Source organism: Botryllus schlosseri, chromosome 6, assembly GCF_051294905.1.
Source record: "Botryllus schlosseri isolate E-star chromosome 6, Bs_hap1, whole genome shotgun sequence".
Lineage (NCBI taxonomy): Eukaryota > Metazoa > Chordata > Ascidiacea > Stolidobranchia > Styelidae > Botryllus > Botryllus schlosseri.
This window is the reverse complement of record NC_137241.1, coordinates 28750431-28774377: the sequence shown is the minus strand read 5'-3', so window position 1 is coordinate 28774377 and position 23947 is coordinate 28750431. Positions and strand designations below refer to the sequence as shown.

At 39.4% G+C, this 23947-nt stretch overlaps 2 protein-coding genes across 3 annotated transcripts; both read right to left on the bottom strand.

Annotated features, from left to right (window-relative positions):
- Positions 1-387: 387 nt before the first annotated feature.
- LOC145441997 (uncharacterized) lies at positions 388-9289 on the bottom strand. The gene is made up of 14 exons (XM_080319966.1): positions 9154-9289; positions 8922-9090; positions 8669-8850; positions 7070-7214; positions 6813-7007; positions 6071-6273; positions 5372-5447; positions 4545-4667; positions 4329-4486; positions 3368-3496; positions 2754-2895; positions 2169-2475; positions 1051-1102; positions 388-951 (listed from the first exon to the last, which is right to left on the bottom strand). Exons 1-14 carry the CDS (start codon positions 9210-9212, stop codon positions 942-944), a joined length of 1950 nt encoding a protein of 649 aa, XP_080176092.1. The 5' UTR covers positions 9213-9289; the 3' UTR covers positions 388-941.
- Positions 9290-13059: 3770 nt separating this feature from the next.
- Positions 13060-20406, bottom strand: LOC145442015 (RCC1-like G exchanging factor-like protein). Of its 2 annotated transcripts, none has more exons than XM_080319988.1 (6): positions 19277-20406; positions 17954-18096; positions 15365-15535; positions 15177-15294; positions 14592-14806; positions 13060-13870 (listed from the first exon to the last, which is right to left on the bottom strand). In XM_080319988.1, the coding sequence occupies exons 1-6, from the start codon at positions 19473-19475 to the stop codon at positions 13337-13339; spliced, it is 1380 nt and encodes a 459-aa protein (XP_080176114.1). In that variant the 5' UTR covers positions 19476-20406; the 3' UTR covers positions 13060-13336. The 2 variants fall into 2 exon arrangements, with proteins under 2 accessions (XP_080176114.1, XP_080176115.1); XM_080319989.1 differs by having other exon boundaries at positions 17988-18096; positions 19277-19293.
- Positions 20407-23947: the final 3541 nt, after the last annotated feature.

Genomic DNA, 23947 nt, shown 5'->3' with positions numbered 1-23947 from the left:
GCTGTAGCCGGAAAGTGATCAATGGCATTGTAAACCATTGGATAAAGCTTTCGTTATGCTCCAGCACTCGTAATGCGAGATAGTGTAATGGTTATGCGTCCAGCCTGTCGATCGGTATGTCGCGGGTTCAATCCCCGGCCGTGTCAGACCAAAGACTCGAAAACTGGTGTCCGCGGCTATCCTGCTAGGCGCTCATCATCCAAGGATAGCATGGAGAAAAGCACGGTGGTACAGACTAGATGACCCTACTTAAAGGTTGTATCACATCTCCATCGTCAAAGCATCTCGATGGTGCATGCGATAATACATCTGATATCTCTCTCTCTCTCCCTCTTACAAACGTGTCGTTACTAAACATTTCAAGAGATACTTTGCAGAGCTTCAATATACAATTGAGTAAGATATTCATATTGAGATACACAGGAATATTGTACTCGGTAGCAAAATATGAACTAGTTCCCAACTATGTGTCGTCACGGTGGAATCAAAGTACTTTATGTCCATTATTCAAATTTCGAAATCCCTTTTTCAAACGCATAGAAGTAAAAGTGTTATTTTTTCAGCCATTTCTTGACCATGTTAATGTTTATCACATTGTTTCAAATTTAATCTTACCCAAGATAACGGCCGAAAGAAAATAATAACTTTCAAGTTGTTTTTCTCAATATGTGTAAAACGGACATCGCTACTTTCATTCCACAGCGACAGTGTATCGTTGATGCGGCAATAAAGTCGAGGTCATGCATAATATATTACTGGACCGATCGTAACTAGCAAGACTAGAGCGTGCGCCGTGCTCTTCCAAACTGCATTGCGCAATCGCGTGGCAGAAGTCTAAAAGTAACGTGAAAAATCAAAGTGCGACATATATATGATGAATGGATACAAAATTTAAAAAAAGCAAGTGCATAATAATCTTCTCCTTTGTAGAAATTCTCAACTCACGCTGAACTGTTAAATGCAAAATGATCAGTCATTTTGGGTCAGTCAAGTCATATCGACAGTCATATATAATCTACAATATAGGCTACATGAAGCAATCATACTCACCTTCCCACACTGGGTGGGGTGGGAGAGACGATGACAGAATCTGGATTTCCATCTGAAAAATATGGCCATATGACGACATGTTCTTGCGAAATTGTAACATATATTCAAAAGCAGTCATTCAGTAACAAATTATTTCTACTTTTTGGGGTACTCAAGTAGGTTCTGCCCGCTTTCACCACTTACTCAAGTAGTTATGACGTAATACCACTTCCACTTGTGCTTAACAGATTTCATTTTTAGGAAACCTAGGTCTAGTCAATTTTACTTGAGAATTGCTACTTCTACTTGAGTGTGAATTTACGCCACTTTTACTTCTGCTGGAGTATCGACTGGATAAAATTGTCAGGTTGGCAAAAAACACACTGCACACCAAATTTGGCACACTGTTAACCTGTAGAAACGTAGAAATTGGAGTTACATTTTTTTTCGAATTTTACGGGCAATCCCACAAAATCGTAAAGTTTGCAAAAACGAAACGGTACACAGCCAATCTGGCTCAATTCCGACAGGTGGAATGGAAGCTAAGTTATTGGTGTTCAAAATTTTGGATTTGAAATCATAGTAGTGGCTAGTTCTATAATTAATAATAATCTAGAAAACTTCCAAAATCCGAAATTTTGTACTTCAATAACTTCACCTCTGGACGTTTGAATTGAGCCAAATTCGTTATGCATTGTTATTTTCAAACAACTTACTAATTTCATGGGATTGACAGTAAAATTTGAAGAAAATAAATCAGTACATTATAAATAATTTTAAAATCTTCCAACTGAATAGACCTCACTTCTACACGCCGCAATTACCCAAATTAGGCGTGCAGCGTTTTTTTTAGCCAACGCAAGATGTTTATCGATTATCCAGTAAAATTTTATGAAAATAAGTTCTCTTTGAATAACCCTAGCGCACACGGAACAACCGTGCTTTCCATAAAACCATATATACAACATAAAACAAACTAAATAAAAAAATGAATGTATATTGATATTGATATAAACCCGAATATTTTCGGCTGACACTCGTCATTGGTAATCGTCAGCAAATTGTGAAGAATTGTAAAGAACATTGCATATAAACAATCGTATCAGTTCCAATTTCTAAGAAGTCCGATCAAACCCTACCTCCCACAGAATACAAAACATCTTCATCTTCCTCTTCCACATCATACGGTATGATATCATCGCCGCCAAACCCTTCATCAGAAACACAATCGCTACTTTGCTGAGAATCCCGTCTCCACAGCCCCCTTAACACCCTCTCCTTTCCTCCCCTGCCCGTGTCGCCCCCGGTGGGGTCCTCGCGGTCGCGTCGTTTGGATAGAAAGCACGATATCACGAATAACTTGAGGAGTATCCGTCGACGAGAGGGGGAAGTCAAGATAAAGTCGAATTCTCGTTGCTTGAGACGTTGAGAGAATTGCGGCAGAACCTTGGAATATTTGGTTGTATCAAGTTTAATCACCTACAGTCCTGAATTTATTTACACATACACCGCTCAAATAAATGATGTAATTAGCTGTAAAGAAACTGAGAAAAACTTGACCAAAAAGATGCACTTGGCACTACATGGAACTCATAGTGAGTTGATGCAACGGTCTCCGACAGCATAGACATGGGTTCCACCAATGCAACAATAAATAAACATGGAGTTTTTTAGATTTTGCGTAAGTCAATCATCATAGGCGGACAACCAAAATTAGAACTTACTTTCAGCAGTTCTTTCACAGTTGAGTGTACAGTGGGCTTCAAAGACTCCGAAAAAAGTGACTGTGGCGCCACCCTGGTGTGCAAGTCGATCAACTCATCCAAGACATCGCGTAGTGAAGATTTCAGAGGATCGTTCACGTATCTGAAGAGTTCAGTCCAAAGTCATTGGCTCATTTGGCAAGAGAAACGATGTAGTGTCTGCTCAAGACGACTCCTAATTCAGCCTCAGAAGTTCATGCAGAGCAGTGGACCTTAACCAGGGCTCAAACGAACCTCTGGGGTTAGCTGGAGGTCAAGACACACATCCGACTCAAATAGAAGTCACAAAGATTTGCAGTGATTATTCATTATAATCCTTTAGTTTTGTGTGAAAATCATGTTGTAATGGTTTTATTCATGTAACACTGTTGTGAATGCACAGTTGATTCTGCACACCAGTATTCTATGGTAATGTATTATATGTGAATGGCGGCAGACTTTGTAACCAGGTGAAAATCATTGACGGGTTCGCCAGGCTAGTAAAGGTTAAAAACCACTACGCTATTCATAAGTGAAGGAGAGGGTTTCATGAAATCCCATTACACTTCCAACACCAATAAATCACTTTCACTTACTCAGCTTCCCTGGCGAGAGCATTCATGACGTGAATATGGTGGGTCAGCTCATGAACAGGGGCGAGCAGTGCTGGCACTTTCGCTGTTTTCTGGATCGCAAGTCTTCCCTCCAAGGCCGATGTCATGTATCTGTCACAAAAGCACAAGTCAGTACTACTACTTGACAGGAGACGTGTAGATTGTTGCGGCATATTTTATTACGTTTTTCCAATTCATAGACAGACTTGAATATCGTACAAAGTAGTCAGCGTTGCTACTCAATTACAAGTAAAACTGTACAAGTAGCGAATTCCTAGACTTCCTTACTTCAAGTGAAACTAGAAAATGAAATGTCAGGAAGTACCAAAGTAAATGGTTTTTCAAATAAGATTTGGTCGCATGCATATGGCAGTTAATCAGTGGTGTCAACTTTTGAAATTACAAACCCTTGCGGCTAATGCAAAATGAATAATGACAATGCACTACAATAGCTGTAATCTTCATAATCATATTTGGCAGTTACTGTAACGCTATTTCTTACGACGATTCCACACATTAATGTGATTCAGGCCTATCCCAAAACAACTGCCTCGTTTTCAAAATCCAGAGTGTATAAACTAAGTAGTTGAGCTTAAAAACAGATCAAGTAGAAGTAGAAGTAGTTTAAAAACATAACCACTAGAGTAAGTAGTGCAAGTAGACGAAATGACTTGAATACTTTGAAATAGTAGAAGTAATGACCCTCACCTCTGATGTAATAACAAATATTAACCGATATATTCATATTGAAATAAACCCAAATATTTTCGGATAGCACATCATCAGGGGTTATCGCCTGCAACTAGTAGAGAATTGGAAAGAACATTGGATATCAACAATCGTATCACCAAATATGACGTCGCCGGCATGACATTTCGAATAATCGATGGTATTAACTCTGACTGGAACATATAAAATAATAATGTAGACAGAATTCAACTACCTGAGAGTACTTTTGGGAAGTTTCTTGACACCTTTTGTTAGCATAGTAGGCCATACCGGTTCCGCGGCATAAATAACGCCTTTCGCCCTCAGCACAACGTAAACGATCCACAGGAGTACAATCACGAGCCACGACACGTTGATTACTATCAACTCAACCTTTTATGGTAACAATATGATTAGATGAAATGCTACGCCGCATCAATTTTAAACTTACCTGTACGTAGATCGGTGTGGTGAATGCACTTTCCAGAGTGCTTATGTTCAGGAACATTCCAACTACTGCATTGATGAAGAGAATAAGCCAACACCACATTGACAGAAAATTGTAGCATTTTACCTGCAATAAAGAGTATATACATTATACATGCTCATCACATGCCAAGTATACAACTGTCACATGTCCCAGCACCACAAATTTAGCTACCTGATCTGACCTGACCACAAAATATTTATCTCTAAATCATATGCATGCTTTGCTTCTAGGCATCAAACTCCAAATAAACCGTGTTATCATTTTGTTTTACCTAGACGGGCTAGACCCCTGTAAGGATTCGAATTGAATATACATTTAGTAGCGTTGGGCACGATGCTTATTATGTTATGTCGTGTAGCATAGCGCGGAGGACGCCCAAATGTCCTCTTTTTTGAGATTTTGTCCTCTTTTTTGAGAATTTCGGTTATATAGATGGCAAAATTTGACTAGATACAGTAAATCAGCACTGAAGTAACGCTGCGGCGGGTATTTCGGGAGCTGGGCCGAACAGTTGACCTTTTCTTTCTTAGTCAACCGACCACGAAGTGGGAAAAATTTACCATTTTTTCAGGATTTTCCTCCGGTTTTGCAAGTCTGAAAATTTTGAAAAAGTGCCCTCTTATCAGATTTCCAAAATATTGTAACTCTATAATATTTATAAATCCATAACATTGCAAAATAGATCTCAAGTGCAGCGACTAAAATCTGGGCACATTGTCAATTTCATCAGCGAGTTCCAACAGATTTCTCTTTGTGTCTTAGTGATTTTAGAATGATGATATACTCACTCTGTAAACTCTTGGAATCCAGGAACAAAAGGTCATCACAAAGAACATGAATCCAATCACACAAATCTGAGGCAACCTGCAATGTAAATATGTAAAGTTTGCACATCATTGCTTTCTAAATTACATCAATAGTAGAATACTTAATATTTAACCTCAGTTAGCATTTCAATAACAAGCAAAGTAACAATGTAAGAAAGGGAAGATATGATATGAAGACTATGATTTTAGTTAGGAAAATGATGCAAGGCTGAGTTAACTAATTGTAACCAGGGCCAGCCAATACCAGTCAAATGGTATCATATGAAATGCACCGGAGCCGCAGCTATTTTTCAAACAACTGACTCCAGCTCCTGCACGGAACATGGACACTGTTATTTATACAAAGGAAAAGAATATTTGTGTGGTCCTTGTATTGCTGGCTGTTTGAATTGTCAAGTTTTCTTGGATGACTCAAATCATGCATTCAGGATATCCGTTGTCAAAACTAAATATGACTAGACTTTTTTCATCTAGTTGCGAGTAGATAATTACATGTGATGAGCGGATGAAGGAAAAACGAAGAATCTATACAAATAAGTTTTGCATGAATATTCCTGTTACTGTCACTTGTAAGCAGCAAAACGTGAAAAATGAACATGCTAACCAAGTTGAAGACAAGTTCATTATTTATGCGCTTTGCAAGCAATGTTAAAATCTCACCTGAAGTTGAAAAGTCCCGCATACATGCAGATTGTGAAGAATTTCAGCAAATGTCCGATGGGCCGAGCATATACCCAGCGTCTTCGATACGACGCAAACACAATAAAAAGTCTCGCAGTCCAGGCCTTGTGTAAACCAAATCTATATTCGCAATCCTTCAATTGCAGAAAAGCTTCATGCTTGGACTGACTGAAAGTTATCACCTAGAAAATTAGTGAATGGGCATCAAAGTTTTTCAATAGCCATTGATGGATAATGTCACTCGAGTGGAGATATTTTAGTGACTCGACTTGAACAAGTCATTTGTTAAGTCAATTTGTGTGTTGACTCGACTTGCGCTCGATTCCTTGCGCACAACTCTACCAAGTCACATTACTCGAGACTCGGACGGCCAAAACAGGCATTTCATTATCACTTCGAAGAATAGTAAAGTAACTACATTATTGGTATTTCATCTATCAGTACAGGTACTTGAAAAATACGGACAGAAACTGTTAATAGTGAGGAAAATGACTGTATTATGAATGTGAGGTAGGCCTATTCGATATCACGCAAGTTGTGAAAAGTTGGTTGAATATGACTTGGAACGGAACAGGGAAGACAGAGACTTGGACTCGAGTCACAACCGTAAAAGTATAATCGACTCGGAACCTTGTGCCTTGGTTACAACCCAAGATAATTCTGTTTTGCACATCTAATTACTGCTAAAAGCAACGCTTAATAGAATCCAAAAACCCTTTACCTGAGATTTTATCCTTAGGTACAGCCAGAACGCATACAGTGGATAAAATACCATCATGATCACTAGAGTTATCACCACAAATATGATATGCTGCCCGGACCAGCATACCACATCGTTGGCTACATTCCATACGCCAGTCGACGTGTTACACCAAAACACTTTTCCGAGCTGTACCCCAAGTGGCAAAGCGAGAATCTACAGACCAAAAATATTTGCGTGAGGTTCAAATACAAAGTATAATTTAATAACAAACTAACTTGTGCCAAGCACATTGCAATTTTCGGCAGTATGTTTCCAACAGCAATTCCTTGCGTTATCTCCCTTTTCTTTAGGTACCGGTCGCCAACAATAAAACCGACTACGATCAAAAAAAGACAGGCGTACCAGGACACTATCCACCACCTGAAAATACATTGTAATGATGTATTTATGCCTTTTATGTAGCTAGGGGACTGGAGTGTTACACAAAACGGACCCTACGTGTAATTAGTGACAACTAGGGTTGGGCACAAATGATTCGAGTACTCCAATCTGAATCGAGTCTAGTAGGAGGAGATGATTCTTTCGAGTACTGAAGTTATACGCTCCATGCCACTAAGAGTGAATTTATCAACGAAAAGTATATTATTCGATAGTATTTTCAACAGTAGAAGCCCTAAAACCTCGATTGGTCGTATCGCAGCATACAAATCATGTAGTACCTAAGCTAGGCACATTAGTGGACAACTGGCCATGACATATCTGTGAAGTAGTGATCAACCCACGGCAATGTCGCAAGTGCAATGAAATAGTAGATTTTTTTTTTTCAATGTAATGTAGAACCGGCGTGTATTCTTTGCGGCAGCATAAAAGGTAAGCTATATATTTAAAGTTTCCGCGTCTTTCAGAGAGTCATGACGCCACAACAGTTTATAGCCGACTCAACGCGTAATGCTCGATTAAGGGCGGAGGTGATAAAGTGAGCTGATCCAGGAGAACGCTAATCATGTGATTAAAACTGTTAATCGGGACGCATTTTAGGCGGCGATAATAAAGTTAGCTGATCCGGAAGAATGCTAATCGTGTGATTAAATACTGCTAATCGCGACGCATGAAGTTGGAAAAGGCTATGCACGATGGTTAGTCGAGGTGTCCCGAGTTTTCAATCAAGTGGCGTTATCTGTTGCATCATAATGCGAAAGCGCGTTATTGGCTATCAGTTGTCAATTTGATGAACGAAACAGCAGCCTGCTGACAGCGATACTGCCACTGTGACAGGTCGAATTATCATCATCGCGAAATTATAGTCATGTCCAATTCGTACAGTACAGCTAAGAAATTAAAGAATATTGATATCGCTCTGCAATGGCGGCTACTTAATTCATTGACTGTTTAGTGAAGCCATTACCTGGAGACAATTGGCACGGCCATTATCGGAAATATTTGTGCGTAGGAATGGTACCGTACACATTTTTTATAGACAACTTCAACTAACTATCTATAGTTTGTTCCGGTTTGTTAAATCATGAGATTAACACTAACTTTATGCGTTGCGATGAACCGGTTTCCTTAATCCTGGGTTGATAAATCCTGACGAACGCGATAATCGACTTTATTGCTAATCCAACTTTATTATCTCCGTCCTTAGAATCGAATCACTCAAGCCCTTGGTTATGCCCAGCCCTAATGACGAAACCACACCAAATGTATTTGATTTAAATCTTCTGTGATGCACACTTCAATTGCCGAAAACAACCACTGTTTCCAGCCTGGACTTGAACTAGAAATTGACAAGGTATATTCCAAACTACGAACACTAAAGAGCAAGTTACGAAAATGATTGAAGTTGGACTTGAATAAAACGGAATACGACTGACCTGAAATCAAACGGCACATCGGACGATGGCACCAAATAGTCTCTCGAAGATTGCCACGCGCCACTGACAACTTTGACAAACTCCCACATGTCCAGGTTGAAGAAAAAAAAGAAAGATGTCGCTCTGGTCCAGTCTAACGGCCATGTCCACCGTAGCGACAGTGAAAATACCAGTGCGAAATACTGCAGTCAATAAACGCAAGAATTTATATTTAAGATGTTATACCGCATATATTGAATCTCAAGAAACGTACCTGCAAATATTCACCAATGAGACATATCGCTTCCAAAATCATCAGCTTCCTCCCCGGGTAGACTTGCTCTTTAACTGACAGATTTAGCGATTGATCGGGCTGCTCTACATCGCTCAAATCGTCATCTTCAAAGATGGCATTGTCAAATTGAAGATAGGGTTTTCCTCTCCTGAAATGTAGAGTATTTTCAAGAATACCAGACTGAAGGGCAAAATATATCCAATCAACTTACGATTTACTAAAATTTATCTCATTCTCTACAAGTGGATCATCTTCTCCAATACTAGGCATTGTAAGTAAGCTTAATACTAAGCAGAATAGAAAATCAAGTTGCTTAAGACCTAGCGATATACGGGCTAAGCCTGAACGAAATTGGTGGCAACGTCGCACGCAACTTTCCGTTTTATTACTTAATTATTATATATATGCAAGAAACCTTTCTGCCACGCACAACTTATTGCCGAAAACAACCACTATTTCCATTTTGTGGGCTAAGAGATGTGCTCAATTGCTCACAAGCTCCAAGCAGGTTTCAAATTGTAGACCGGTGAAATATATAGAAATACAATATCCACATATTTGGTTCAGTCTGGTAACTCTATAACTTATAGTAGTTCAAAAACATCAGCATATAGCCTGCATGATGAATACTTAAGATACTTTGGTACTTGGAAAAATATAGTTTGTGGGAACCACTGATATATAGCCAGCTGAATACCCCCAAACCTCGGGTTGGAATCCCCGTACGTTCAGCGTAATATCGTTGGTGTGCCAAGACGGTTCTCAGCGTCACACCTGTGTGTAGTCAGTAGAATCTTTGGTGTGCACGAGACACCGATTCCATATTGGCCCAAACCATGGCTATATGCCCTTGAAGTAACACAAAGCTATTAAAAACGATCCTCTGCGGCTGCAAACACCATCATTGATCTGGGTAATGTTTTGGATTTGACGACGAGAGGGGCGAGAAAATTTTCACTGTCGTCAGAGAGAGAGCGACTCAAAGAGTTCAAGAGCTATTGTACTAACTCCAGATACGATCAGACATAACTTTTAATTTCTTTTCGGTTATTCCCTATCCGGTATACCAAATACTATACGGTATTTGCACATATTCAGAGAAAGAAGGAAGTTGTTGGCGAGTAATAACCCATTGACAAAGCATATGGCCAAAATTTCCATTCGAATTGGTGTTTTTGATGCAGCAATATATCTTCTTCTCTGTCTGCTAGGCCCGTAGCTCTGTATATACTAATGATAATGAATAATGAAACTTCGAGTTCACTGGGCTGTTTTATTTTGGCGTCTGATCGTGTTGACAACACGCCATCTAGCGAAAATTACTGTTCACATGGCGTAATCACAGATCAGCGGCAGTAAACCAACCGCTTTTATCAATTTACCTGTTGCGTTGTATTACGTATTACCACTGAATTCGCAGCTCGAATTTTCACGTCTGAACCTTTAATCGATATCATCTGCGCTAAAGTATATTGCATATGATTAAGCATGACTCATGCTAATTGCAGGAGGCAAAGTCCAAGACATTGCTTCATTGACCATTTGCTACCATCGTTTAATTTTTCTTTTATTTTTTTTTAACTACCGTAACATTTTTTACAGCCAGACTGTTTAGAGTCAAGTGTACCTGTTTGATGCTGGTGTGATCAGACTAGATGACATTCACGGTCTTATCGATCATTCCTATCTAATACCGAATACTGTGCATGCATATTTTCTGTACCACCACCACTGCCGTGTGTTATGTATTTTGGTTTGATGAAAATGAAGGCTCTCTCTCTCACTCTCTCTCTCTCTATTCCTCTGATCAACAGATATCGAGGTTTCTTGTATTTCCACGGTCAAAGGCAAACCAATGACATCGTATATACATCATCGAGACGAACTAAAGCGGGTATTATCTCTCACTCGGTGTGGCGTGCATGATATGCAGCAGAGTTGGATCAATTACATTATTTCATTTTAATTCAATTACAATTACAATTACTTTCATGCATGTTTCAATTACATTACAATTACAATTACTCCATGCTAAAAATATCAAATTACAATTACAATTACTCCTTGCATGCTTCAATTACATTACAATTACAATTGCTGCTGTTGAACATGTAATTGAATAATCATAAATTCAACCGTGCTCCTTGACAACCGTAGCGTCGTATTTAACAACAATTCAAGTATAGTTCAGATTGTGTAGTAATAAATGCGTTTATGTGCGTATGTGTAGTAATAAATGCGTTTATGTGCGTACATACTACATAGTATGCTATGTAAGATGTCATTGTGACGTAATATAAGCGTGTTTTGTATGCTCGGTAATTATGGCTCACGTAATTGGAAATGTAAAATGTTATTTACCTAATTTCCAATGGGTTAGGATTAAGGATAGGGTGCAGTATGTCGTTGAAAAAGTATTATAATATATGCATGTGTTGGATTTGCGTATATAGTATATAATTAAAGAAATAATATTATTTTTATCGAGGGACGTAGAAATTAGGATGAGGAGTGAAAACGAAACCGCACTTTGTCAGATAAGACGTTATATAATATCCAGTGGTCTGGTTATTTGGCCAGACGAAGTAATGATGCAGCATCGTGATCTGAAATTGTATTGTAGACTGCCAACCAACGGATAGATGTGCAAGATGTGAGTCACGGATGAATGCACCGACAAACGTACTGCAGAGCCGACTAAAAGCAGCAAACTTTGTAGCCCTAGAGCTGGCGATCCATGCGTCCAAATTTGATGCATCTGGTCTTTACCGTAAGCTATTGATGTACTAATTCCGAAAACACAAAATAAAATCTCGTCAGGGCAATGTAACTGCTCCAAAATAGCCGTTTAAGGCCAACTGTTCTGAAAAGTGAGAGCGCTGCAGCAGCATGACCACAACAATTACCGATTACGCCCAGCGATTATTCAGAACAATGCGGATTCCCAGACTTTCACGACTATTTTGGGATGGTACCATTGCCTGGAAATATACTTTTATCGCGGAATCAGTGCGACACTATCTTTCGATTAGGACCATACATATCAAATTTCGACGCTTGGATCGCCAGCTATGGGACTATCAATTCTGCTGCTTTTAGCCGGCTCAGCAGTTCGCTTCTCGGCGTATTCAATCGTGAGTCACGTGTTGCGAATCCATCCGGTGGTTAGTAATCTAAAAATTGTATACAATGGCAGCCGAGGCCAGCATAGCAGTAAAAATTAAAAAAAAAAACTTCACCCGCAAGGACGCAGTCAAGGGCTTCCGTGAATGGATCCACCAAATTCCTTGTCGACATTTAAAGAGAATGCATTATAAGTCAATTATTTTATGTTGTGCTTGTCAGGTCTCAGTAGCAATTTAATGTAATTGAAATTGTAATTGAGCAAAATTTTTGTCAAATTACAATTACACAAAATAAAAATGCTTCAATTACATTACAATTACATTGAAAAATGTAATTATTACATTCAATTACAATTATAAATTACAATTGATCCAACTCTGATATGCAGTATATAGTATGCGTGAATCAATACTAGCCAGCCCTCTAGTGTACCGGACCACGACCTGACATATCAATCTCGCCTTCCGTTCCGACACAATCGTTGGTTAATTAGCAATTTTATCAGTTCAAAACACCACAAAAATGCGATACAACATACAACATACACCACCTCTTTTGTTGCCCGTCCTTTTATCCTTATTTTACTTGTGCATTGTGTATGCTTCCTTTTTGCATTGCCTAGGCCAGGTGGGTGTCTGATTACGAAGACCACTCCAACCCCAAGTCGTTTCGACAGCTTCCTAACTTTCATTGTATCGCAGTCTTGTGGTGTATCGAAATGATGAAATTTTTAGCATTAAATTGAATCATGGTAGTGCGATGTTGGCTAATCCACCGCCGAGAGACCGTGGTTGAAATCTATGCGGTAGCATGTTTCGAAGTGTCTGAGGCTCGTCCTCCCCTGAATCGCTGTTCTTACAGCGTCTTTACAAAATCCAAGTGACAGACCCGACCATTCGAATATCCTCGCGAAACACCTCTCCGCTAGACTCTTTCGTCTCAACCTATCTACCTAGTCTAGACAAGTCTAACTAATAGCGTACGCAACTGATAACCGTTGTGCGCATTCATATTGATGAAATAATAGCAAATATCAGTACTATATTTTCATAATAAATAACGAATAAGTAGTGATTTCACGATTTAGAAAGGTGGAACAATTCGGCTAAGCTTTACATTTACAATAAAAGATCACGGCTCTGAAGAGACATCAGAATCCATTCCATTGCTCTGTCAATTCCAAAACCCACAGTAGCAGCAATAAACCATACCGTCATCGTGCATCAAAAACACCCTCAGGAGAACTTTTCAGATACAAAAATCAAGAATTATACAATCGAGCGTGCAATAATAATAGTATGATCAACACCACAAAACACGTCACGAACCGGTACAGCAAGCAGAACCTTCCACGGGAAATACTGATCCCGATTCGACGCAATACCGAGACATCCGTATTTATTCTTGCCCCAGGTAAACAGTTCATACTTATTCGTAACTGCAGCGAAATGATTCATTCCGCACGCAACTTTAGTCACTCTCACATCAGGATTAAAATGACTCTGCCCGAACAAAGTCATCGGGATGTGTTCCGGATATTTGCTGTCCATCAGATCCGGCCCTTTGCCTAGAATACCATAACCCCAAACCCACACTTGACCCTTATCGTTCAGCAGACAACAGATTGTTCCACCTGCCGCAGCATCAGTTACTTTGCCGACAGTATTAAAAGGCAGTCTCATTGGGGTGTGGACTTGGGTGGCGTCAGTCACGGACCCCAACTGATAATATTCCGAGTTGCCCCAGCCATAGATGTGGCCTCTGTCGCATATCGCTAAGCTCAGATCGGCAGATGTGGAGACCTAGGTACAAGAAGATATTAAGTAGTATCTATCTGGCATTTTCTCAGAGGTTTCAAAGTTAGTCAAGGTTGCTACTCATGTAGAATATTATCGGAACTTTTATGCCAGCGACGTCATATTTGGTGATACAAAGATCTTTTGAAATCTCTACTAGTGGTTGACAATTACCCCTGACAAGTGTCAGCCAAAAATATTAGGATTTATTTTAATATGAAAATATTATTCAATTGTATATACAAGTAGAAGTAGAAATATCCCCAGAAATTTCTACTAAAGAACAAGCAGAAAATTGAAGGTCTGATTTGGTCATATCCTTTTCGCAGTTAATTTTAGTTTGCTATATACTTTCGAATCTGGGAAATGTATCTTCGTGACTAACTCAAAACGACCAATGACAATACCAATGCCATTTTCAAACTTCTATTTCGCTACCGGGATACGGGACTATTTTGGGCAATTTTCGCGTCAACTTCACTCACAAAAGTGCCTGCATCTACTTTTCAAAATCCAAAACGTGCCAAGTAACTAGTTTTGCCAAAAATAACTGTTGAAGTTTAAAAACAACCGCCTGAGTAAGCAGTGCAAAAGTCGGCAAAACCTACTTCACCACTTACTGTATATATTTTGCAACCACAAAACTATACATAAAGAATGATTTTCTAGTAGTGAAGAGACGAAAAAAGGTTGATTACTCTACCCTAGATATACCAAAAATACCGACCTTAACAACCTTCACCCCTGCTAGATCCCCCTTCACTTCTTGCGGGACTGCCGTTTTATTATAATGCCCCAGGCCAGTTTGTCCGTCAGCCCCCCATCCGCACGAGTACACTCTCCCGTCTTCCAAGAGAAACAAAGTGTGGTCCATGCCGCACGCAATCTGCTTGACAGGAGACGGCCAGCGGCTTTGTGAAATATGCTGAATTTTGCGGCTGCCTAGGCACATAAACAGGACTGCCATTAACAACAAAGCTGCAATATGTGATGACTGAGGATGGGACCAATGATACGCTCCTTACCACCAAGAGTGAATTTATCAAAAAAAATTACGATTCTATTTTCCACCGAGGAAGCTTACGAAACACGTTGGCGGAAATGCTACATTTGTGATTAACCCACAGCATTTTCATAAAGTTCAATGAGATAGGCGTGGTCGAAAAAATAACAAATTATATTATTTGTCGTCGCATAAATGGAATATACTTCAACTTTGAGCACATTCGAATCACTCAGGTTTTGCCAGACCTGGTGATCACTTATAAACTAGAAATCGATAATAATATTTTGCACTCCAGTGTACCGGTACCTTGGAATAATTCTCCTTCAATGATCCTCCGGCCGCACTGGCCATGCGAATTATTTCCAAAAGCAAACACGCCTTCTTTATCAGTCAAAACAAATGTGTGGGCTCTGCCGCACGCAACCTGGGTAAAAAAAACAGCGCTCAATGAGTGACACAAGATTAATTGCATTTACTGCAACGATTTATGAAACCTGAACAACTTTCGTATTTTTGTATTTCTCAAACGGAATCCCGATCGGTGATGGCTCCATTAAAAAATCGTAATGCAGATTCTCATCATCGCCATCTGTCACTCTGCGACTTTTATGGTATCCGAGTTGTGACTCTGTGTTAATGCCCATTCCGTACACCTTAATCATGTCCTGTAAAATATATGCATGATGGAGGACTGATAGCAGCATGCTTTTAGATAAGATTAGGGTTACAAATTTTATATGCCTCGAATTCAAAATATCCAAAATTCATATTAGCGTCTGCAATTTTTCTGAACCGCATGTTCCGACTACATGCAAGGTCAGTTTTGATATGGCAACGTCTCTAATGACAGACTCGTTCAGAACCAAAATAAGGATTCCTCCACAATTCATGTTCATAAATGATCCAATTCATGTTGTGGCAAGCTTGAATTTGACTCTCAAGACTACAACTCAGACCGTCTCCGATTAAAATCTGCAATTACAGACTTCTTAGTCCTGAACAAGAAATGTATGAACTAATTAAAACTATATACATCGAGTATGTGCGGTTTCCACAACATACCACAAGTAAAGTTAGTGTCTGCGTATCAAAACTCTTTCAATGTAACTACCGTAGGGTAATTCTAGTAGAGATTGGCACAAATCTCATCGAGTAAGTTCCAAGTTTCCGTTCAACTGCCCAATTCGAATGAAACATGGGTAGATCTAACTTTCGAGGTTGTGATATGTAAAGGTGATTGGTATATAGGCTACATCTATGCAGAGGTGGATCAAAGACTCAAAGTAGTCAATGTTGCTACTCAAGTACAAGAAAAGCTGTGAATTTTGGCTCAAATACAAGTAGAAATAAAAACGAGAAGTTTGAAAAGTACATGAGTCGTTCAAGAAGTAGATTTAACAGAGGGGTCGCATATTTTCAACAGTAAATAACAGAGGACTAACTTTCGAAATTTCAATGATGTATCTTCTTGACTAAAACAAAGTGACTGCTGACACCACAAATATATGAAGTCTTTGAATAAACATTGAGTTACGGTGGCTATTTCACATATTTTTATGACAGTTTTACCCACAAAAGCATTGCATCATTGTCCCAAAACTACTTTCTACAAAATTGGAAGTGTAACGTTGTGTTTTGCCAACTAAAAACTGTTCAAGTTCAAGTATTCCAACAACACAGTGCAAGTAGGCCCAAAATACTTGAGTACCGTAAACCGGGGTAACTTTGGACTTAAGGGTAACTTTGGACACTAAGCAGTAAAAGATTTAAATGGTTATTGATGGAAAATGGTTGCCGCTGGATGTCCAATTCTTTTTCATGAGGCAAGAGTACCACAAGTAGTTTCATTATAGGATGGATTCATTTCACTACCAGTTAAACTTGACCCAACATTGATAAATTACTGGCGGGGGTCAATTTCATCAAAATTGATGGCCATTGAACTTCTTACAACCAAACATAGATAGCGTGTGATTCATAGATTCAAAACTTGGCAGCAGATACCTCTAAGTAGTCTTAATCCATGGCAAAAATCTCAGTGGGCTCACCCTTGGATCAATACAAGAAAATGTGATGTCCAAAACTGCCCCGTCAAATTTTATCAGAATGGGGCAACTTTGGACAGTGGAAAATGTGATATTGAGAGCTCTGGAAAATGGCTGCTTCATCTGTGTCAAAGTGTATCGTCAACTATAGTCATTATGACCGGCCTGATGGCTTTTTAAAATGGAATGAGAAGGTCAACAAATTAAGAGTTTGCCAAAATATGAAAAATGGGTAGGCAATGAGCTGAGAGATTGTAATCGGGTGTAAGCTACTTCAAAAACTTATCACATACTCCTAAAGATGTGGCTGCTGAATATGGGATATCGTAAAGTATGACAAATATATCCATCAGAGGACATAAGAAAGGGAAAGTGATTCTTTTAAAGAACAGTAACATCTTTGAAATCGGCAATAATTCACGGTAACATGCTTCATGTTTGCTGTCGGTTGCTGACACTGCCAGTGTGATACCCCGCATCACCATAGATATGTTATTTATAAGTCCCAATTGGTGAAGGCATGAGGGAAAATAGAGATACGGAATGAATAAGGAGGCATTACCCTTCATAAATTACCTAATTTGTTTCTTTTTTTTTGGGGGGGGGGTGGATTAGGTAAAAATCATGCAATAGGTCAGACATAAACTATTTTGTTTCAGTTTTAGCCACTGCTCTCATCAACTCTTGCCAAATAAGCCTCATTTACGAGGTTTCATAAACAATAGAGTGTAAAGGCATACAAAAAACTACATTGTCCAAAGTTACCCCACATGCAGCGGGTAACTTTGGACACGGATAATTTACGAAAATAAGGTACTTATTTATGACCATGAAGATTTTCGATTAGGTAATTCTAATCTTTGCTCCATGACCCATGAAAAACACAAAACTTGCCTCCCCAACACCCCACAATTTCCAAGATACAGAGCGGAATTGTTGAAAATTGTCCAAAGTTACCCCGGATTACAGTACTACTCCTTTGTTACTGACCACCTCTGCAATAATGTAAAAATGTAAGTAATATATATAATGAATTACTTTACTCTTCGTTCCTAACACGGTGTATCCATACCCGCAGTCTGCCGTGCTTATCCTCAGATCTCCGAGATGGACTCGATGAGGATATGACGAGGAAGTTAAATGCTTTGCTGTCTTCGTTCTTGATAAAACACCTAGCGCACCTGACCGAGCAATTACCATTATCAGCAAGAACTTGTAATGCCATAACAAATAGATGTGGTCTTTTGATGTAAACCAGAGTCTTATATATTATACCTTCACCAACGACTCCGGTATATTCAGCCGATATTCGAAAGATATGGGGTCTAGATTAAAGGCTTGTTTCAAAAACTCTGGAGCATTCATTTCGACAGCTTTACAGTCAATTATGGGTACTGCGCTTGGACATGAAATAAACTAGGACTGCTGCATCTGGACAGGACACTCGTAAGCTATAAGAAATATATCAATATCAATGTTTCTAGTCCAGCAGTCACTCACAGATTATAGTTCACTAACTCCCTACTATGTTGCGACGTCACAAAAATTACTGATATTTTCTTTCTAGTGGCTGGTACCAATATTTCTTTCTACTGCGATATAGCTCGATATTGGCAACAAACCGATAATAATTGGTCGGGGTCTACCCTAGTCTAAACTGTATCATAAGGTAGCCTATTCAACAACACTTCATGCACTGCATTCAAGATCATTAGTTCCTGCTGCCTATGATCCCAAATAACTCTTTATTTCAAGTAAAAATATTAGCACACGGGCATCTGTTGACAATACAGGATATACCAGCATCAAGACCTGGTGCTTTGCTAGTCAATTGGCGAACTACCCTAGAGTACTCTATTTTCATTTTTAAATTAGTGAAACCTAAATGAGCTATAAATGATATCTATATGGATCAGGGGTTCCCGACCTGGGGGCCATGACCTTTTTTTCAGAGGGGACATAAAATTTATCATTTTCATGTTTGCTCCACTACAACAAGAAATGAATTACTATTCAATAAAAATACTAATACAGTTATCTTGATCTTGAGTTTGCGCAAGGCGTTGCCAGAGTAAAAACAAGACCAATTTCATCACATTCTGAATAGGATATTTAACAATTAATTAATGTCCTATCATGTTTATTGCATGTTGTATTTATATCTTATCGTTTTAACTACAGCCGCTATATAAACCCTTTTTTAAATTAGCATGATGTTTTTTTTTGATAAGATTGAAAAAATTGGGGGGGGGGGGGCATTTCAGAGCGTTAACAGTATAAAAAAAAAGGTCAAGACTCGCTGATACTGAAACTTGATGTGCAGAAATAAATTCTAGTGACTGAAGAAACCACAATTCTTACCAGTTGAATTGAGACCACAGGCATACACCATGTTCACCGGTTTGTGTTTCTTACTGACATATCGATGTACAGGTAGTTCCTCGGCTTCTTTGGGATCACGATCGGACGCAAATGACAACAATGACGATGATCTCACAATGACCCTAGAAACTAATTTATTGCAGCGAGCAATGATAAGACCCGCACAAGCATTGGTCATGATCTGATGAGGTATTATGTTTTCGAACTGAAAATATATAATTCGTTCTTATTAACATAAACAACTAATCGGATCAGACACTCAATATGGTCAGCAAGGTTGTTCAAATATAACTCATTTCTTCAAATTTTACAGGCTATCCAAGAAAAGTGTTACGTTGTTCAAAAGAATGCTACACACCAAATTTGGTTCAATTCCAACCAGTGGAAAGAAAGAAAGAAAATTTTAAATTTATTAAAAATAATTTTTTTCTAAAATTTTACTGGCAACCCGCAAAATTGTCAAGTTGTCTAAAATTGATGTATACCGTAGCAAATTTTGCTCAGTACGAACCGGTAGAAGCGAAGTGATTTGTGTTCAAAATTTTGGATTTTAAATGATATCATTTAGTAACGGCGGCGGGTAGTAATAAAATTAATAATTCAAGAAATTCCCACCACTATGTTTGTCAAACCCCAAATTTGCAGTCCAATAACTCCGCTTCTGCTGATTGGAATGGGCCAAATTCATAATGCATAATTTATTTAGACAACTCAACAATTTTATGGGTTGACAGTAATATTTGAAATGATAGATTTACATTTTTTTCAATAAAGTCAAAATTTTCAGAATCTAATCTAGCTTAGCTTCTACAAGTTTGAAATTGAGCCAAATTTGGTGTGCAGCGATTTTCTTGGTCAACCTAACAATTCGATTAAATAGACAAAAATTCATTTTTTAACAACCCTAATGGCCAGTACGTGTATTTCACATAAAATATTTTACAAAAAACGATATGTTGAGCGGTGTACGGCAACACGGTAAGCAGGGGCATGCAGCATAATATTTTATTACAACAGAATTTTTTAAATCTCAGCTTCTGTTGTGTGCTTCACGTTGTAAAACACTAATAGTTCATCGAACATTGCAACCATGACGTAACCAGTCTTATTTCCGCTCTTGAGTTGCAGACAAATTGGCGGTTTGGGTTCTTATTTCTGTTATTACCGTCGCCAAAGCCTCTGGATTGACTCCCAGTTCGCATAGTTGTGTGCATATGCCAAGTGTCTCTGCATCCAGCCCAGTGTTAAGGATCCGGGATATTTCCAATAACGCTTCCATCGCTTCTGACGTCTGTTGTACTTCCATTTCGGCAATGTCTTTCGTATTCAAAAAGAGTATTGTGGTATGATATAACTGTATAATGGTATTTATTACCTGTTGTATATAGAATAAACAAGGTAGAATCATTTTAAATCTATATGAAAGCTCCACCGAGAGGTAGCCCGAGGACCCAATCGCATTGGATGTTAACTTTATAATTTGGTCACACAAACATCCAATAATATGTATATAGTTGTCTTTCATTATTTGTAACCTTGTGTAGATAGCAACCTGGCAAGCGACGCAAACACATACACGAGACTTGAAGCAAATGAAGTTATGTATTTTGTCCAAGATATGCAACACTGATACACTCGATATGTGCATATGCATACCATGATTGCAAGATGTGCATACGTCGCTGGACAAGGAAGGTGCAGATATAGCCTTGTATGTAAGGAATGTAAGGCTTTCTAAAGCTTGCACCACCTCTCCAACCATGCTATCCCGGTAATGCACTAATGCTGAGCGCCAAGCGGGGAAGTCGTGGATATACCAGTGTTACTAATCAGGTGTTTGGTCTGACCCGGCCGGGGATTGAACCCACGACCTACCAAGAAGTTGGACGCTTCGCCATCATGCTATCTTGTCAGTTGAAGCCATAGAGGCAGACTTGGACAGTGAACACATGTCATATAAAAAACAGAGTGTTCGATGGGGGTAAATACAGTCCATGTATGAATACATGTGATGCCTGTGCCAGATGGACGTGAACTCGCGCTAGACGGAGCCTTAACACGATTGCCGAGTATATATTCAAGGAGCCAATTCACACATGTCCATCGACATACTGAATATTACCGTTAGTCTCTTACATACAATTCAGTGTACCTCATACATGACCATGACTTTGGGTATTTGATTGAAAGGCTACTACAATCTATAATACCGGTATGCCCTTCGTTTCGATTCCTTCCTGTCATTTCATTTCATCGTGTCTGGGGAGTCTTCGGACATCATGTCGGGGATGTGTTCGGACTATGTTGCCACTCCAACATCGTGTCTGGGAGATATGTTGGTGCTGCGACTGACGTTATTGTGAATATAACGACTGTTCTTATTGTGAACATTAGACTGTTCTTATTGTGAACACAATCGAAACAACCCTCCTCGATTTTGTTCATTTTAAAATTATTTATAAACTAAGCTGAAAACTGTTGACCTTTGGTTGGGTTGTAAGACATTAAGCTTGCAACACTCACACAATGAAAAACGGCAGACGAGCATATACGTGACACTTGAGCATGTGACTTCAAAAGTCCAGGAGTCAGGACTACCAAATATCTCCTCAGCCCTCAGTTATCCCAGACCCAGACCAACTTCAACCCACGTGGTCAAATGTTGCGTGCCCAATTCAATTCATTTCCAATAATTTAATCATTTCAGTACACCACAATACTGCGATATAATGAAAAAAGGGACGGTGTCGAACGACTTTGGAGTATTATAGTCTTCAATATCAGACACCCACACTATGGCCTAGGCGACATAAGAAAGCAACGAGCCCCTTTTGTTGGTTCTATTGAATCTGTAGATTACAATAGAAAACTACGTCAGTACACTAGTTATATAGGCCTATTTTTTAGATAATCGCTTTACAAGGATTTCACCACTCAATCCCACATTGATAAATAACAAAACTCTTTCGAATAGCCTGCCGAACGGTCACTGAAGCATGTAAAGTAGCAAAACCATGGACGTGAATTAGTATTTAGTATTGGTCAGCATTTATCCATCAAGCCTTTCCAAACTTGCAAATTTTTGTCGAGCACTCGTGCAATAAGTCGAAAACCCGTGCTTTATTACAGAGGCTGCACTTGGTCGTTTCAGCATCTACGGCGTAGCTATGCTGTAAATTGCTACGGTTTCAGAGAGCGAGAGAGAGATGATATTCTTTTTCGCCTGCACCATCGAGATGCTTTGACGACGGAGTTGCGATACGGCCCCATGAGGTCATCTAGTCTGCGCCCCCGTTTTTTCTCCTCCATGCTATCCGTGATTGCTGAGCGTCTAACAGGATAGCTGCGGATACCAATTTTTGAGTCTTTGGTACGACCCGGCCGGGGATCGAACCCACGACTTACCGCTCTGAGAAGCCGGACGCATAACCATTACACTATCTCGCTCAGTGTCCCCATATTTGTTCAGTACGTCGAATGATCGCATCGTGTCTTGTGTTTCACATTGTACATTGCGTTTCTAAAGAGGATGAAAATATTAGAATCGCCGATTGTGATTATTATGATAAACAAATTTTATTGTGGATACTGACCATTGCGATTGCTGAGTGAATAAATTTTTATTTCCGTTTATACGAAGTTTCTGTCACAATCGCAGCAGCATTGAAAATCATCAACAACACATTGTCAAGAGTCGAGAACCAGAAATCGGAATAGCTATAAATTGAATAATACATTATCACCTATCAGTAATCAGTATCAGTTTAATAATGTTTTCATCATTGCAAAACATAGTTATTAACCGCATAGGTCATAGTTATTAGCCGAGTCTTTTTGAGCTCTCACCAGGGGTTGCTGTCATGTCAGTTATGATAGATTGATAGTAAAGTGAATAGTGATACCAACATTCAAAAACTTGGTTGAAAAAATAACATCAGACTTCTGTGCTAGAGTTTGCCACAAGAGTGAAGTGAAAATACATATGCTGTGATTGCTGTGAAGGTAAAGTGTGATACAGTACTTTGAGAGCTTCTTGGAGGTTCAGACTTTCGATATACAATTGAATACGGCCCCGTGGATATACTCAGCTATCGCAGCTCCCGCAGCTATCGCAGCTATCACTTGTGGATATACTCAGCTATCACAGATATCGCAGCTATCACCAAAAATCGCAGACATACAGGTCATTTAAAGGTCACGTATCGTTTAGGGCGCAGCTATCAGCTCCGGAGCACGTCTGGGTTCAAATAGTGCGCAGCTATCAGCTTCGGAGCACGTCCCGGATGAAATAGTGCGCAGCTATCAGCTCTGGAGCACATCTGGGTTCAAATAGTGCGCAGCTATCAGCTCCGGAGCACGCCCAGATGCAAATAGTGCGCAGCTATCAGCTCAAAAGCACGTCTGGGTTCAAATAGTGCGCAGCTATCAGCTCCGGAGCACGTCCAGGTTGAAATAGTGCGCAGCTATCAGCTCAAAAGCACGTCTGGGTTCAAATAGTGCGCAGCTATCAGTTCCGGAGCAAGTCTGAGTTGAAATAGTGCGCAGCTATCAGTTCCGGAGCAAGTCTGAGTTGAAATAGTGCGCAGCTATCAGCTCCGGAGCAAGTCTGAGTTGAAATAGTGCGCAGCTATCAGCTCCGGAGCACATGCG